Source organism: Cervus canadensis, chromosome 12, assembly GCF_019320065.1.
Source record: "Cervus canadensis isolate Bull #8, Minnesota chromosome 12, ASM1932006v1, whole genome shotgun sequence".
Classification (NCBI taxonomy): Eukaryota; Metazoa; Chordata; class Mammalia; order Artiodactyla; family Cervidae; genus Cervus; species Cervus canadensis.
This window is the reverse complement of record NC_057397.1, coordinates 34148500-34165138: the sequence shown is the minus strand read 5'-3', so window position 1 is coordinate 34165138 and position 16639 is coordinate 34148500. Positions and strand designations below refer to the sequence as shown.

The 16639-nt window shown below is 43.1% G+C and overlaps 1 protein-coding gene across 1 annotated transcript in view; it reads left to right on the top strand.

Moving 5' to 3' along the window:
* The window catches only part of TRPA1 (transient receptor potential cation channel subfamily A member 1), a 67869-nt gene that overhangs the window by 10554 nt on the left and 40676 nt on the right, over positions 1-16639 (top strand). The window contains exons 3-5 of the mRNA XM_043483603.1: positions 2397-2557; positions 7937-8096; positions 10789-10964. Of these exons, the coding sequence (XP_043339538.1) occupies positions 2397-2557; positions 7937-8096; positions 10789-10964 (497 nt within the window). The remainder of the gene's footprint in view (positions 1-2396; positions 2558-7936; positions 8097-10788; positions 10965-16639) is intronic.

Here is a 16639-nt window from a genome sequence, read left to right as displayed (position 1 = left end):
GCTCCCCAATGTAGCCTGCATGGCAAGCAGTCCACAAACCTTTATTTAGTACCTGCTCTCTGTCAGGTCTTGGGTCCACAGGGTTCTTAGATTAGTTTCTGAAGATTACAGGTGACTATGATAATCCAGAGTGTTTAAAAGAGCACGCGTGCTCAGTCATGTCTGACTTTTTGGGAACCTGTGCCTGCCAGGCTCCTCTGTCCATGGAATTTTCCAGGCAAGAATACTGGAGCAGGTTGCCATTCCCTATTCCAGGGGATCTTCTGAACCCAGGGATCAAACTCCTCTCTCTTGTGTCTCCTGTATTGGCAGGCAGATTCTTTACCACTGTGCCACCTGAGAAGCTCCCCAACTGCCAAAAGAGTGTCAGTTAAATTCAAGACTGTGCAGAGTAATTTGCTTTGGAAGGAAGTTTTTTCTTTCTAAACTTGTGGCAGAAACATAGTGGCAACATGTGGCAAACGTAGTTTCAGTGGCTATATTATTTGTAGGTAGATGTAAAACTAACCTCTCTCACAGAGAGTAGACGCCTTCCACTCCACAATTACACCAGCTCTGTTTATTAATAAACTCAGCACTGGCCCATGAAGATAAGCCTTTCAAACAGTGCTGAGGGTAAACAAGTGGACACTAGTCATCATGATTTCTCCTATAATCTAACAGTCATTTTATTAGCCCTGCTGAAACACCAGTCCCTGAGGGGATTAGTATTGTTATGCACAGGAAATGGGGTCAGAGGTTCAAAGTGACTTCTAATCCCTCAAGCCACTGCTAGAATTTAATCACTTCCCCTTTCTTCCCTAGTAGCTCAGCTGGTAAAGAATCTGCCTGCAATCCAAGAGACAGGGTTCGATCCCTGTGTTGAAAACATCCCCTGGAGAAGGAAATGGTCACCCACTCCAGTACTCTTGCCTGGAGAATTCCATGGACAGGGGAGCCTGTCAGGCTAGTCCATTAGATCACAAAGAACTGGACAGGACTGTGTGACCAACTTTTACTTTCTTTTCTTTTAGAAAGATAAGTTTTTCTAAAAACCTCTCCAGCTCAGAGAGACTTCTACAATGACGCAGACACAGGAAGCTGAAACCTGGTGGCTCTTAGCTGGGAAAACAAATAAACCTATTCATTTATTTTTAAAATTTGGTTGTGCCATATGGTGTATGATATCTTAGTACCCCTACCCACGATCAAACACAGGGCGCTAGCATTGGAAGCACAGAGTCTTAACCACTGGACTTCCAGGGAAGTCTCGCAATAAAATTTTTTCACTGTGTTGAAATAGGATTTATTTGAAATTGTTTTTTTTTAAAAAGAACAAAACAAAAAAATGTTAAGTTTGGCTTTCAGCACATATCCAGGTCACTGTAATGGCCTTCAGAAATATTAAAATCTTAAACATCAATGAACACTCCAAGTCTTCCTTAAACATAATATGACGTTCCACAGTCTAGTACTCTTGAAGGCAAAGTTGTGTCAGATCTCACAATCTTGACATTTTGTAGTGTTTACAATTTAAGAGGTCAATGAAACATTCCCCCCAAAACCTGCCGTAAACATCATCACTTCAAAACTGTATGTAATACTACGTGCCAGGAAGAGAGAGAATACAGAGGTCTGTCAATTCTGCATTGCATAGAAATAAAACTCTACTAAAATAAAACTCTAAAAAACTAAAAGCCTTTCATTAAAAAATGTAACAACTTTCTGCTGAAGCCAGGACTGATCTCAAAATCGGAAGCCTTAGAACACAATCCCTCAAATTCTAGGGTATTCTTTTGATTTACACCCATTTTACATGAGTTGATTGTTCCATTTAAGAATGGTCTGAGTATTGTGATTTTCTTCTTTTTTTAAATAAATATATAAATAAAAATATTTAAATAATAAAAAAATAAACATCTTCCCAGTGTAACCAGTCACTCACTCTCTTGTCATTCTCTCCCCTGTGCGTCCCCCTGCTCACCCCTTCCTTTCTCTCTGATTGCAGGAAGGGACGGGAGCTCTCAGGGTTTTTATTATGAGTCTAGATTCGGTGGAGACACTCTGACCTGACACCTAGACTCAGGGGTGCGCTGCTGCAGCCGGGACGGGCCAGTAGCGCTTACCGCCCGGGGAAACACGTGGCGCGGCCTCCCCCTGGCCGCGCGTGGACACGATGGCGTGTCCCCACCCCTCCATGCGTGCCTCCTGCTTCCTGCCTTACAAGTAGCCTGAGCCGGGCAACTCCGGCCAGAAGTCCTCCCGGCCTCACGCAGAGCAAATCTCTTTCCTCCCGGGGACTGCCGGGTGCGGAAAAGCTCGGAGCTCCGGCGCGGACCCCAGCGGCGCGCGCGCCCTCAGCGCCAGCCGCGCCCGGCAGCGCCCGGCGCCGGCTCACCCCGCCTGTCTCGCCCTAGGTGCCCGCACCCGTGGGGAGCCGCCGCCGCAGGTGGCGTCCGGGGTGTGGTCAATGAGGCGAAGCCTGAGGAAGATGCTGCGCCCCGGAGAGAAGAAGGAGCCCCGGGACTTCGTCTGCCTGGGCGTGGAGGACCACAAGGACAACAGCAATGACTTCAAGGTACCCGGGCGGGCGCGCTCGGAAGTCTGGGCGCGGGTCGGCTCTTCCTAACTTTACCCTCCTCGACTCGAAGTCTCCTAGCGGGCAGCCCCGGGATGGGAGGACCCGGCCAGGTGACAGCTGTCTCCTTCGGGGTGTGCGTGACCTTCTCGGGAAGTGGGAAGCTCCGGGAGCCGCGTTCTTAAAAGGCGCCCGCCGGCTGCTGCCGGCTTTGACCCTTCTGTTCGCTCGCTTGTTCACCCTTCTCTGGCTTGTGGTGGGCAGCTGCCGCGTGGGGAGACCTAGCCCCAAAGTACCGCTGGCATTTGGCCGCAACTGCCTGGTTCCAAAATCGGAACGAGTTTTGGAGCTCGTGCTGTTCTCCTTTTCATAGATTTTATTTAGAACCAAAGAGCTAGCTGGCTGAATCTGGCGGTCGGAGAGCTAGCTACTCAAGAAGTGTTTGGGGTTCAGAAGCACGCTTGTCTCGCGGAGGGAAATGCAAGCAGAACCTAACAGTGAGGTGTTGCAGGGATTGGGAGGACGGGTGGGCGGACTCCTCCAGGGGCTGGGGCAGTCAGTCAGAAGGGACTTTGGGGGAGGAGACACTTCGAAGCGGAGTAGGTGGTCTTCCGGAGGTCCCAAGGGCTAGGACGGGGCTTCTGTTTCTTCTGCTGTTCCCAAAGTCGCTCTGACCAAAAGGCTGCACCAGTTCAGGTTGCTGGCTGATGGCGCTGAGGGCGGAGGCTGTCGGATGCTCAGAACACTCAAGCTGGATGCCTCACGTTGTCAGTAGGAGGAAACATCTCTTTTTAAACGTTAAAAGAATTAAAAGCTCTCTCCAACGCTACCACAAATCTCTTTGCATGGTGAAATCATTTACACTTTGATTTGCTCATGGAATATATTTTAGAATACTTCCAAATCAGCCGCTGGAGATGTATCTCATTTTTCTTAGCATCTTTATAATATCTCCTTGTATGAATGTGTCATGCTTTACCAGACCAGCACGTGTGTGTTTGTTTTGTTTTGCTATTATACACGTGATTGAGTGTCTGTGGGTGTAGATATGGCTTCCTCTGTCTACAGTACCTTAATGAGTATGTTAAAGGCCTAGTAGGATCAAAAGTCACCTATGGGCTTAATTTTGGTAGAAATCGCCAAGTTGCTCTCTAAATAGGTTAGGTGAATAGACAGTGTTTTTAATTCTGCATGTGAGTCAGGCATGCAAGAAAATTAATTAAAACCACAAACCAGGCCTCCCAAGGTGAGTTTATCTGCGCATCCATATTAAATACTTTAAATACTCCTTAATATTAGTATAATAACTATGGTCTTTTAGCTTAATAAAAAGAACTGGAATTATAAGTGAATGTCAAACACTAGGATAGTGTCTTTGGAGTTAACATTAAGGGACTGGAAGAAATTTTTAAATTTTTAAAATCACACCAAATGTACTTTCTTTACTTATCAGTGTGGTCTTTGTTTTCTGGAGATAATTGGTGAAGGAATTCTGCAAGACAGTGTCTAACTTTCTTTATGTTTTTATTTGTCTTTGTTTAGTTTTCTTGCCTAAGTCCAGCAGAAGCATTTATGTTATCTAAGGCTTTTGAAAACCACAGTCAAGCTTGTAGATTGAGGGATTTATATATTTTATTTTGTTACCTGACTTTAAATCATCCTGTAGAAATCTCAGCAGTGAGACTAATTACAAATCAATACATGTAGCACTCTGGAGAGTTCTGAACTCTAAGGATTTCCTTATTAAGAAGACATGGTGTACAACATTTTCTCCAGCATGCGCACACAATACCTCAGGAATCCTGAAAAAAATCAAAGGATGGCAGAAAACTTACAAGATCAGAAATGTGGAATATGAATCATCTGACTGATGCTTTTGATCTTTTCCAATGACTTTCTTTCAAGGGAGTTAATACTTTAGCATTTGGTCTTAATTTCTCATTGTCATGGGCTTCCCTGGTGGCTTAGATGGTAATGAATCCACCTGCAATGCAGGAGACCTGGGTTCAGTCCTTGAGTCAGGAAGATCCTCTGGAGGAGGGAATGGCTAACCACTCAGTATTCTTGCCTGGAGAATTCCATGGACAGAGGAGCCTGGCAGGCTACAGTTCATGGGGGGTTGCTTAGAGTTGGGCATGACTGAGTGACTAACACTTACCTTACTTACTTCTCATATTTATAATCTCCCATTTGTTAAAATCTCTCATTGTAATAATTTCCTTCCTTTTTGTCCTATATTGCTTATATGTATTTCATTAAAACAACCTAAAACAGGTGTATTTGATACCTCCAGTTTAAAGGACTCAGAATTAGCTTCTTTAAACATGATAGGAGAACTAACCAATCAGTCCTAAAGGAAATCAACTCTGAATATTCATTGGAATATTGAATAATCATTGGTGCTGAAGCTGAAGCTCCAATACTCTGGCCACCTAATGCGAAGAGCCAACTCACTGGAAAAGATCCTGATGCTGGGAAAGACTGAGGGCAGGAGGAGAAGGGGGAGGCAGAGGATAAGATGGTTAAGAGACTGTCACCTACTCAATGGACATGAATTTGAGCAAACTCTGAGAGACCGTGAAGGACAGGGAAGCCTGTCATGCTGCAGTTCATGTGGGTTGCAAAGATTCAGACACAACTTAGCGACTGAACAATAACAACAAACGTGATCTAGTCTGTTACATTCTGTATCTAGTCACAGAGTTCAGAATCTGAAAGAATCTGAAGTGACCCTGTGACAGTAGAAAACTATATTGACTGAATATGTAATAACTTGTCTAGATGACATCCTTGACTTTCAGTACTTTCTTTGAAGAAATCTCTTTGAAGCCTAGGTAACATGCTGTGAACTAAATTCAGACAGCACATCTGATGAGTTTGTATAAAATATTTAGATGCTTTTTTTATCATTGTGAACTCAAGCAGTACCTCATGAGCCTCTGAACCCAGTCCTGGCTGTCAAAGAGTATGTAATTGGATTTGTGTTGACAGCACATCACTGAGTAGACCTGTAAATTGCTCTTTTTGATACAGTGGGGTAGATGATAGAATTCCTTTATTATTACTGGAAGAACATATCAATTTCAAGTGCTATAATACTTCCTAATGGAGTCAGGTAAACACTTCCTTTGATGGGGTGAGACAGTTGAAAAAGAGCCTACTTCTGTGAAGAGCTCATTTTAAATTTATTACTGAATATGTATAAATTTTGAAAATTTCATACCTTGTGAGAATGAATCAAAAGCAGAATATCAACACCTCGAAATTTCACAAGAAAGAGATATACTGTCATCCATGATAAGTCATCTTTAGTGCAGTTACAATAAAGAATATAAAGAGCATGAAGAAAACAAATCTTAGAGAAAAGTTAGATATTCTAGAAAGTTCTTACTTCTCCCCTGACATCAGTGGACATTAATGTCTGTTTGGAATCATACTTTTCCAGGCCAGTGACAACTGCCAACTATGCCCAAAACTTATGGAACTTGTCCTGCAAAGTTTATTCTTATGATCTGGAAACTTACTCTATCACACATTTTCTCTATCACAACTTCAGTCTCCACTGTATGTTGGATTTTTGGCATTCATAAGTCAGACAAAATCTGTATTCCATATACCTTCCGTTCAAATACTAACTTTGTTCCTTACTGTGTGCCTTTGGGCAAACAATGTAACCTCTCAGTGTCTTGATCTCAGGTTTTAAGTAAGTACATAGGCAGTGGAAACAGTGAGAGACTTTATTTTTTTGGGCTCCACAATCCCTGCAGATGGTGACTGCAGCCATGAAATTAAAAGACACTTGTTCCTTGGAAGAAAAGCCATGACCAACCTTGATAGGATATTAAAAATCAGAGATATTACTTTGCCAACAAAGGTCCATCTAGTCAAAGCTATGGTTTTTCCAGTAGTCATGTATGGATGTGAGAGTTGGACTATAAAGAAAGCTGACTGCCAAAGAATTGATGCTTTCGAACTGTGGTGTTGGAGAAGATTCCTGAGAGTCCCTTGGACTGCAAGATCAAACCAGTCTATCCTAAAGGAAATCAGTCCTGAATATTCATTGGAAGGACTGATGCTGAGGCTGAAGCTCAAGTTCTTTGGCCACCTGATGTGAAGAACTGACTCATTGGAAAAGACCCTGATGCTGGGAAAGATTGAAGGCAGGAGGAGAAGGGGACGACAGAGGATGAGATGGTTGGATGGCATCACCAACTTGATGGACATGAGTTTGAGCAAGCTCTGGGAGTTGGTGATGGACAGGGAAGCCTGGCATGCTGCTGTCCATGGGGTCGCAGAGTTGGACACGATTGAGCAACTGAACTGAACTGAACTGAACTAAATGCTAGCCCTTCCTGCCTGCAGAGAACCAGGAGGCACTGCACCTGACCTGACTTGGCCTGGCGCAGAATCCCAGTGGTCAAAAGAGGAGGGGGGGATTGTTCATTCCCAGAGGAGAGTGGGCAGCTGTTCTAGATAACTGACCAAGAGACTTACATGACCATCCTTCAATATGATTCTAGCTCCATTACCTAGGAACACGTTGGACAGGAATTGACTATTAGCAGGAAGGCCAAAGAAAGGACAGTAATTTAGCTTCTACTCTTACTCCTTGCATTCACAAAAATCTTTTCTCATCAAATGAGAATCCCTTATGCTGTGGTTTCAGTACATTTTTCACCTGGCAGAGACAATGCCTCTATGTTTTCACTCTACTTATTTTCTTCTCAACTCGCATCTATTACATTTACTTCCAAACTCTTCTCAAGGCCTTTATTTCTTTAGCATATACAGGTTTGGGATCAGAAAATCAAATTATTTATTTAATGTGCTTATCAGTGTGAAAGCATTTGTAGACCTGGGTTCGATCCTTGGCTCAGGAAGATCTCCTGGAGAAGGGAATGGTTACCCACTCCAGTGTTCATGCCTGGAGAATTCCATGGATAGAGGAGGTCGGTGGACTACAGTCCAGGGAGTCTCAAAGAGTCACACGTGACTGAGTGACTAACACTTTCACTTTCTTTCTATATGTCTAAGAATCGGCTAGCCACTTAAGGAGACACAGGTTCAGTTCCTAGGTTCAGAAGATCTCCTGGAGTAGGAAATGGCTACCCACTCCAGTATTCTTGCCTGGAAAAACCCATGGACAGAGGAGCCATGCGGGCTACAGTCCATAGGGTCGCAATGAGTCAAACACAACTGATATGCATGCTCTGGGTCATGCTCTATATGTCTAAGCATTTTATGTTCTTCAGAAAAAAAATATTTACTTTATCATAAGCACAGGAACTAGTTTGGATGATAACTTTTTTTAATGATGAACTTGTACTAATAAGTTTTACATATGCTTATTTAAGGTAACAATTTTCTATATACTTCTAGGTGGTGTTCGAGGGAAACAAATGCGGTTTACAAAACTTTGTGAAGAAACAAAAGAGATTAAAAAAATATGATGATGTGAATGCCTCCCCTTTGCACCATGCTGCAGAAGAAGGTCAAGTGGAGCTGATGGAGATGATTGTCAATGAATCCTCCTGTGAAGGTAACAGAACTTTACAGCTAGTGCTATGTATTCCATCATCCCATTAAACTCATTTGGAAAGAGTGGACTGAAGCGATTCTGGAGCGTCGATTAGTTCCAGATTATAAAGGGCCTGAATGTCTCACTCAGGAATGTGGTCTTCCCTCCAGCCAGTGCCCTTCAATCTTTTCCACTGAAATACTGCAGAGGACGGTGCAGGGATCTGGGACAGCCCACTGCCAGTGCAGATTTTCTTTGCAATTGCATGATAGATCATAAAAATTCACTTATATTTCATATATTCTTATATACTGTTTCCACTGAGGTCATCACATACTTAAATTGCTTGCTTGCTGTGTGCACATGCTAAGTCACTTCAGTTGTGTCTGTCTCTTTGGGACCCTATGGACTATAGACCACCAGGCTCCTCTGTCCATGGGATTCTTCAGGCAAGAATACTGGAATGGTTAGCCATTTCCTTCTCCAGGGGATTTTCCCAACCCAGGGATTGAACGTGCATCTCTTATGTCTCCTGCATTGGCAGGTGGGTTCTTTACCACTAGTGCCACCCGTATCGTGGGATAAAATTGACACCCCAAGATGTCACATCCTCCCCAGCCTCGTGCCCCCATCCTTCTCTGAGAAACTCAGCTGTAGTTGATAAGGAAGAGGGATGCCACAGAGATTTAAGCAGTGAGGTGGTGTAATGAGACCATTATTATTGAAGGTAAGATGAAGGTCAGTTAAAAAGCTATTTTAGTAGTAAAGAGAAATTGAGCATCCACTAGGGTTTTGAGATTGGAATAAGGAGAAAGGGAGGGATTCAGGGGCTGTTTCACATGTAGAGTGGGAAGTGCTTGATAAAGATTGAATGTAAGGAGTAAGTTATGAAAAGGTGGACTGATGTTGACATTCTTAATTTAAGACTTAGGTTAATAGTCTAGCCATCTGGAACAGAAGGCTTATAAGAAAGGAGAAGAAAAGTGAGTGTGAGGAGATAATTTAAATATGGTCATACTGAGGTTAAAAGGCCCAGGGGACATCCACTTGAAAATTTCTAGTAGACTTGTAGCCTAATAGCTTGTATCTAGTAGACCAAAAATATAGAAGGAAAGGGTCACACCACAGGGCCAGTATTGCATAGGAAGTAGCTCAAATTGTGTAAATGTGTGAAAATCCTTTAGAAGACCATGGAATTGCCAGTGAAAGTGGCTAAGGGTAAAACACCAACGTTCAGGGTCAGAGGGCAGAGGAAAAGCCAGAAAAACGATGGTGAAGACAGTGATGCACAAGAGATTGATGGCACATGAGCCAAGGGAGAGAGTAGTTAGAAGGATCAGGTATCACAAAGAGATCACACAGAAAGAAGACACAATAACCTTGACATTAGAAGGCCTCCCGACCTCTGTAAAAGTGATTTCTGAAAAGCAATGGAGGTAAAAGCCAAATTCAAGTTATTTAATTGATGAATGGGAGTTTGTAAGTTTTGGCCGCGGTTTCATGAGGTTTGGTGCTAAATAAAATGCTGAGTGTGGTGCTTTGTCTTGTTCAGACAGAATGGTCAAGGGATGTGTGTGAGTATGTGAGAGAGAGAGAGAGAGTATGTGGGGGGGTGGGGCGCGGGGGGGGGGGGTTGTTGAGAATGAGCCACTGGAGTGACTGAGAGAAGATAGTGGGGAGATAAATGTTAAAAAGGAGAGAAATGAGAAATATGGCTGCAGCCTGATTCCAGGCATTGTAGGTGGTCCTTAAGTCATATTTATGAATGAGCTCTTTTTCCTTCTCTTCAGATATGAAAATATACTACCACCAATTAAAATGGTTAATAAAGCAGACAGTTGTGTTTATTTTAGAGCAGATATAAAGTAAATCCCGCGGTGTCAAAGGGCATGCTGATCACAGGGTAAATAATACGACGATATATTATAGAAATATGTGGAAACCATGTATGGCATCAAGGTGCACAAGCTCTAATTCCAGTCTTGTGTTTGTTAGTGGTGCATCTTTTTTCTCATTAACATTTTTTTGAACCATTGCTAAACGCCAAACACTCCACTAAGATCTTTAAGGACATGATTTGATATCCTTCTCCTAAGAATATTGCAAGGTGTACCTGTTTCGCTCCCTCCTTTTCTTCCTCCCCCTCCCCTTTCCTTCCTTCCACCAAATTTGAATATGAGAAAACTGAGATTCAAAGAGCTAAGTCAGCTTACAGAGCTCCTTACTAAAAAAAAAAAAAAAAAAAAAAAAGAGCTCCTTACTGGCTGCATAATGTTGGCAGGATTTTGAACCTCTCTAGTCCTCATCTTTCTGAAAAATGGTCATGGGCCCTTGTGAGCTATTGGGGGGCTGGATGAAATAATGGTTGCGTGGAACTTAGAGTTGCCTGGTGTAGAGTTGTTACAATGCTTTGCAACAAATCCCCAAATTCATGGCACAGATAAAAGCATGTAGCAATAGAAAGACCTATTTCCTATGGATCCTACAGATTGACAGCTAACTCATTTGACAAAGTCAGTGCCATCACTGACATGCATCCCCAAAGGTGTCTGTTAGATGTTTTTGAGAACTGAAGCTATCTTTTTATTTCTCCTAAAGAAGGTGAAGCCTCTACCATGGCACTTGGCACCGAGCTTTGCAGTAAATAGGCATGCAGTAGGTGCCGAGTACAATCCAAGCAACGTCTCACCTGTATTTTGGTGTCTTTTTCTAGTACTGAATGTGATGGATGATTATGGAAATACCCCGCTGCACTGGGCCGCAGGAAAAAACCAGGTGGAAAGCGTTAAGTTTCTTCTTAGCAAAGGAGCCAACCCAAACCTCCGAAACTGCAGCATGATGGCCCCGCTGCATGTGGCTGTGCAGGGCGCGTACAACGACGTGATGAAGGTGAGCTTGCTGGCGGCTTCCAAGGTACTGAGCATCATAGCATAGGCCGGGCCTCATGTCCAGCTATGTCTGCCTCGTCCAAAAGGCCAACCTCAGCTGACAGGGCCAACAACATGTGATGATTTTAAAGTTGGCTTTTCTTCTGACCAAAACCATCTCCATAGTGATCGTGATGATGATGGTGTGAAGAATAATAACCACTGTCTCATTTTCTTGATTAGTTCTTATGTATCAGCTACCAGCCTTTTTCTGTGTTTAGGAGCCTTCTGTGTTTTCGGTTTGTAAATCCTCATTTTAAAAAATCTATAAAGAAGACCATAATTATCCCCATTTCATAGCTGAGGAAACTGAGGTAGAGAGAGAATTAAATAACTTGTTTGGTTAGTGCCTAAAGTTAGGAGGAGAAAGCGAAAGTTAGGAAATTTGTCTTCATTTTTGTGTTTCTCAAGTCAGGGTTTTACTGCTTTTACCTGGCTGATCTAATGCTTCAAAGAAAGGAGGTGACCAATGCCTCGGTGAAGAGAGGAAATATAATTGGGATTTATTGTTTTTGTGAGAGTCAGTGGATCCACAGGCCTTAGTGGATGGCATGTCTTAGCAGAAGACATAATAATACTATGGGGAAATTTCTTAATATTTTTTTAAGAGAGTGAATTGGGTAAAATAGAGGAAGCCTTGAGAAATGCAGTTTACAAATGAATTATATTCTAGAAATTCATTTCTGAGGTAGGTAATTTGGACCTTGCAGTGAATTTTCCTGTAGGAGAAATGTTGCGAAGGACGACATGGCTGTTGTGTCAGAGTTTCAGCTGCGATCACAGAACACCACAGACCCAGTGGCTTAAAAAACAACTGTCTCTCACAGCTGTGGAGTGTGGGTTGTCCGAGATTGAGGCAGTGGCAGATTTGGTGTCTGGTGAGGGCCTGATTCCTGATTCATATGTGGCCTTTGTCTCTCTGTGTCTTCATGTTGAGGAAGGAATGAGAGTTTTCTGGGCTTTCATTTATAAGAGTGCTAATCCCACTCATGAGGGTTCTGCCTTCATGACCTAGTTCAGTTCAGTTGCTTAGTCCTGTCCGAGTCTGCAGCACAATGGACTGTGGCACGCCAGGCTTCCCTGTCCTTCACCAACTCCTGGAACTTGCTCAAACTCATGTCCATTGAGTTGGAGATGCAATCCAACCATCTCTTCCTCTGTCGTCCCCTTCTCTTCCTGCCTTCAATCTTTCCCAGCATCAGGGTCTTTTCAAATGAGTCAGTTCTTCCCATTAGATGGCCAAAGTATTGGAGTTTCAGCTTCAACATCAGTCCTTTCAATGAATATTCAGGACCAATTTCCTTTAGGATGGACTGGTTGGATCTCCTTGCAGTCCAAAGGACTCTCAAGAATCTTCTCCAACACCACAGTTCAAAAGCATCAATTCTTCGGCACTCAGCTTTCTTTATAGTCCAACTCTCACATCCATACATGACTACTGGAAAAACCATAGCTTTGACTAAACAGATTTGTTGGCAAAGTAATGTCTCTGCTTTTTAATATGCTGTCTAGGTTGGTCATAGCTTTTCTTCCAAGGAGCAAGCATCTTTTAATTTCATGGCTGCAGTCACCATCTGCAGTGATTTTGGAGCCTTCCAAAATAAAGTCTCTCACTATTTCCCCATATATTTGCCATGAAGTGATGGGACCGGATGCCATGATCTTAGTTTTCTGAATGTTGAGTTTTAAGCCAACTTTTTCACTCTCCTCTTTCATTTTCATCAAGAGGCCCTTTAGTTCTTCTTCACTTTCTGCCATAAAGGTGGTATATCTGCATATCTGAGGTTATTGATATTTCTCCCAGCAATCTTGATTCCAACTTGTGTTTCATCTAGCCCAGCATTTTGCATGATGTACTCTGCATATAAGTTCAATAAGGGAGACAATATACAGCCTTGATGTACTCCTTTTCCTATTTGGAGGCAGTCTGTTGTTCCATGTCCAGTTATAACTGTTGCTTCCTGACCTGCATACAGATTTCTCAGGAGGCAGGTCAGGTGGTCTGGTAGTCCCATCTCTTCAAGAATTTTTCACAGTTTGTTGTGATCCACACAGTCAAAGGCTTTGGCATCGTCAGTAAAGCAGAAATAGATGTTTTTCTGGAACTCTCTTCCTTTTTCAATGATCCAATGTGGATGTTGGCAATTTGATCTCTGGTTCCTCTGCCTTTTCTAAATCCAACTTGAACATCTGGAAGTTCATGGTTCACATACTGTTGAAGCCTAGCTTGGAGAATTTTGAGCATTACTTTGCTAGTGTGTGAGATGAGCAAAATTGTGCAGTAGTTTGGACATACTTTGGCATTGCCTTTCTTTGGGATTGGAATGAAAACTGACCTTTTCCAGCCCTGTGGCCACTGCTGAGTTTTCCAAATTTGCTGGCATACTGAGTGCAGAATTTTCACAAAATCATCTTTTAGAATTTGAAATAGCTCAACTGGAATTCCATCACCTCCACTAGCTTTGTTCATAGTGATGCTTCCTAAGGCCCACTTGACTTCACATTTCAGGATGTCTGGCTCTAGGTGAGTGAACACACCATTGTGATTATCTGGGTCATGAAAATCTTTTTTGCATGGTTTTTCTGTGTATTCTTGCCACCTCTTCTTAAGATCTTCTGCTTCTGTTAGGTCCCTACCATTTCTGTCCTTTATTATGCCCATCTTTGCATGAAATGTTCCCTTGGTATCTCTAATTTTCTTGAAGAGATCTCTAGTCTTTCCCATTCTATTGTTTTCCTCTATTTCTTTGCATTGGCCACTGAGGAAGGCTTTCTTATCTCTCCTTGCTATTCTTTGGAACTCTGCATTCAGATGGGTATAGCTTTCCTTTTCTCCTTTGCCTTTCACTTCTCTTCTTTTCTCAGCTATTTGTAAGGCCTCCTCAGACAACCATTTTTCCATTTGCATTTCTTTTTCTTGGGGATGGTCTTGATCCCTGTCTCCTGTACAATGTCACAAATCTCCGTCCATAGTTCTTCAGGCACTCTTGTCTATCAGATCTAATCCCTTGAATCTATTTGTCACTTCTACTATATAATTGTAAGGGATTTGAGTTAGGTTATACCTGAATGGTCTAGTGGTTTCCCTACTTTCTTCAATTTAAGTCTGAATTTTGCAATAAGGAGTTCATGATCTGAACAACAGTTGGCTTCTGGTCTTGTTTTTGCTGACTGTATAGAGCTTCCCCTTCTTTGGCTGCAAAGAATATAATAAATCTGATTTTGGTATTGACTATCTGGTGATGTCCATATGTAGAGTCTTCTCTCGTGTTTTTACAAGAGGGTGTTTGCTATGACCAGTACGTTTTCTTGGCAAAACTCTGTTAGCTTTTGCCCTGCTTCATTTTGTGCTCCAAGGCCAAACTTGCCTGTTAGTCCAGGTATCTCCTGACTTCCTACTTTTGCATTCCAGTCCCGTATAATGAAAAGGGCATCATTTTTGGTGCTAGTTCTAGAAGGTCTTATAAGGTTTTCATAGAACCATTCAACTTCAGCTTTTTCAGCATTACTGGTTGGGGCATAGACTTGGATTACTGTGATATTGAATGGTTTGCCTTGGAAAGGAACAGAGATCATTCTGTCATTTTTGAGATTGCACCCAAAAACTGCATTTTGGACTCTTTTCTTGACTTATGAGGCTACTCCATTTCTTCTAAGGGATTCTTGCCAACGGTACTAGATATAATGGTCATCTGAATTAAATTCACCCATTCCAGTCCCTTTTAGTTCACTGATTCCTAAAATGTCGATGTTCATTCTTGCCATCTCCTCTTTGACCACTTCCAATTTACCTTGATTCATGGACCTAACATTCCAGGTTCCTATGCGATATTGCTCTTTATAGCATTGGACTTTATTTCCATCACCAGTCACATCCACAACTGGGTGTTGTTTTTGCTTTGACTCAGTCTCTTCATTCTTTCTGGAGTTATTTCTCCACTCTTCTCCAGTAGCATATTGGGCACCTATCGACCTGGGGAGTTCATCTTTCAGTGTCATATTTTTCTGCCTTTTCGTACTGTTCATGGAGTTCTCAAGGCAAGAATACTGAAGTGCTTTGCCATTCCCTTCTCCAGTGGACCACATCTGTCTTGGGTTGCCCTATGGCATAGCTCATAGTTTTCAATGAATTAGACAAGGCTGTGGTCCATGTGATCAGTTGGATTCATTTTCTGTGGTTGTGGTTTTCATTCTGTCTGCCCTCTGAGGGATAAGGATAAGAGGCTTATGGAAGCTTCCTGATGGGAGAGACTGACTGTGGGGGAAACTGGTCTTGTTCTGATGGGCGGGGCCATGCTCAGTAAATCTTTAATCCAATTTTCTGTTGATGGGCGGGGCTGTGTTCCCTCCCTGTTGTTTGACCTGAGAGCAAACCATGGTGGAGGTAATAAAGACAATGGTGACCTCCTTCAAAAGGTCCCGTGCATGCACTGCCGCACTCAGTGCCCCCATCCCTGCAGCAGGCCACCACCGACCCACACCTCTGCCAGAGTCTCCTGGACACTCAGAGGCAAGTATGGCTCAGTCTCTGTGGGGTCTCCTGGTGTACACAAGGTTTTGTTTGAGCCATCCAAGCGTCTCTGGTAGGGATGGGGTTTGATTCTAAACGGAATTTCACCCCTCCTACCGTCTTGCTGGGGCTTCTCCTTTACCCTTGGACATGGGGTATCTTTCTTTGGTGGGATCCAACAGTCTCCTGTCGATAGTTGTTCAGCAGTGGGTTGTAATTTTGGAGTTCTCACAGGAAAAGATAAGTGCACATCCTTCTACTCTATCTTGTAGACTTAAGCACTTCCCAAATGCTCCTCCTCTTAATACCACAATGGGGATTAGGATTTCAATATGTGAATTTTGAGGGACGAAAACATTCAGTTTATCACACCACACCCAAACCTACTCAGCCTATGAAACACCAACAATACCTCAGGAGTGTCCATGAACTCCATGCTTCCTTAGTTCAGACCTTTCCTCTCAGGCCCCTGAGTCCTTGGCTCCTGTAAGCCAGGCAGAGAGGGTGTGAGATGATCCCCCTCCCCTGTCTCCCCTTGTGCCTTGTCTGTAGCTTTGCCATAATCCTTAGCACAGGGTACGGCAATCAAATGTTCACGCACTCATCCCCCACTCTGGCTGCTTATACTGGAAGGAGGGACTGTGTGTGACTAATGGAAACATCTCCAGTCCTCAGCATTGCTGCTAAATGATGGCTCTTGAATGAATAAATTAGTAACTAGGCGTTCTGGCTGAAGGGGAAAGGGAGAGTTTAGGTATCTGTGCCTAAGAAGACAAGTCAGGACAGCCCCTTGCAGAGGTTATTGGAGAGGCCTTTGGCAATAGGCTGTCAGTTTCTGTCGATGTCTGCATTATTCATGAGCCTGATGCTACTTCCATATCGTCTGTGCTGGGCCACCAGTGGCTGCGGACCCCTCCCCCGAGAGATGGCACGTTTCCCCAGTGAACTCTTGTGCTTCCTCTGAAGGCTCTTATCAGGAACAAATGCCTATTGACTTAATTAATCTCACCTCTGAAAGTGTGATTTGGGAACTCAAAGGCAGGTAACAGTTGAAAGGTTACTGTTAACTAGAAATCAAATCTTCAGGCTAACAAATACAGGATAGGTATCACACTGAAATAGAAGAA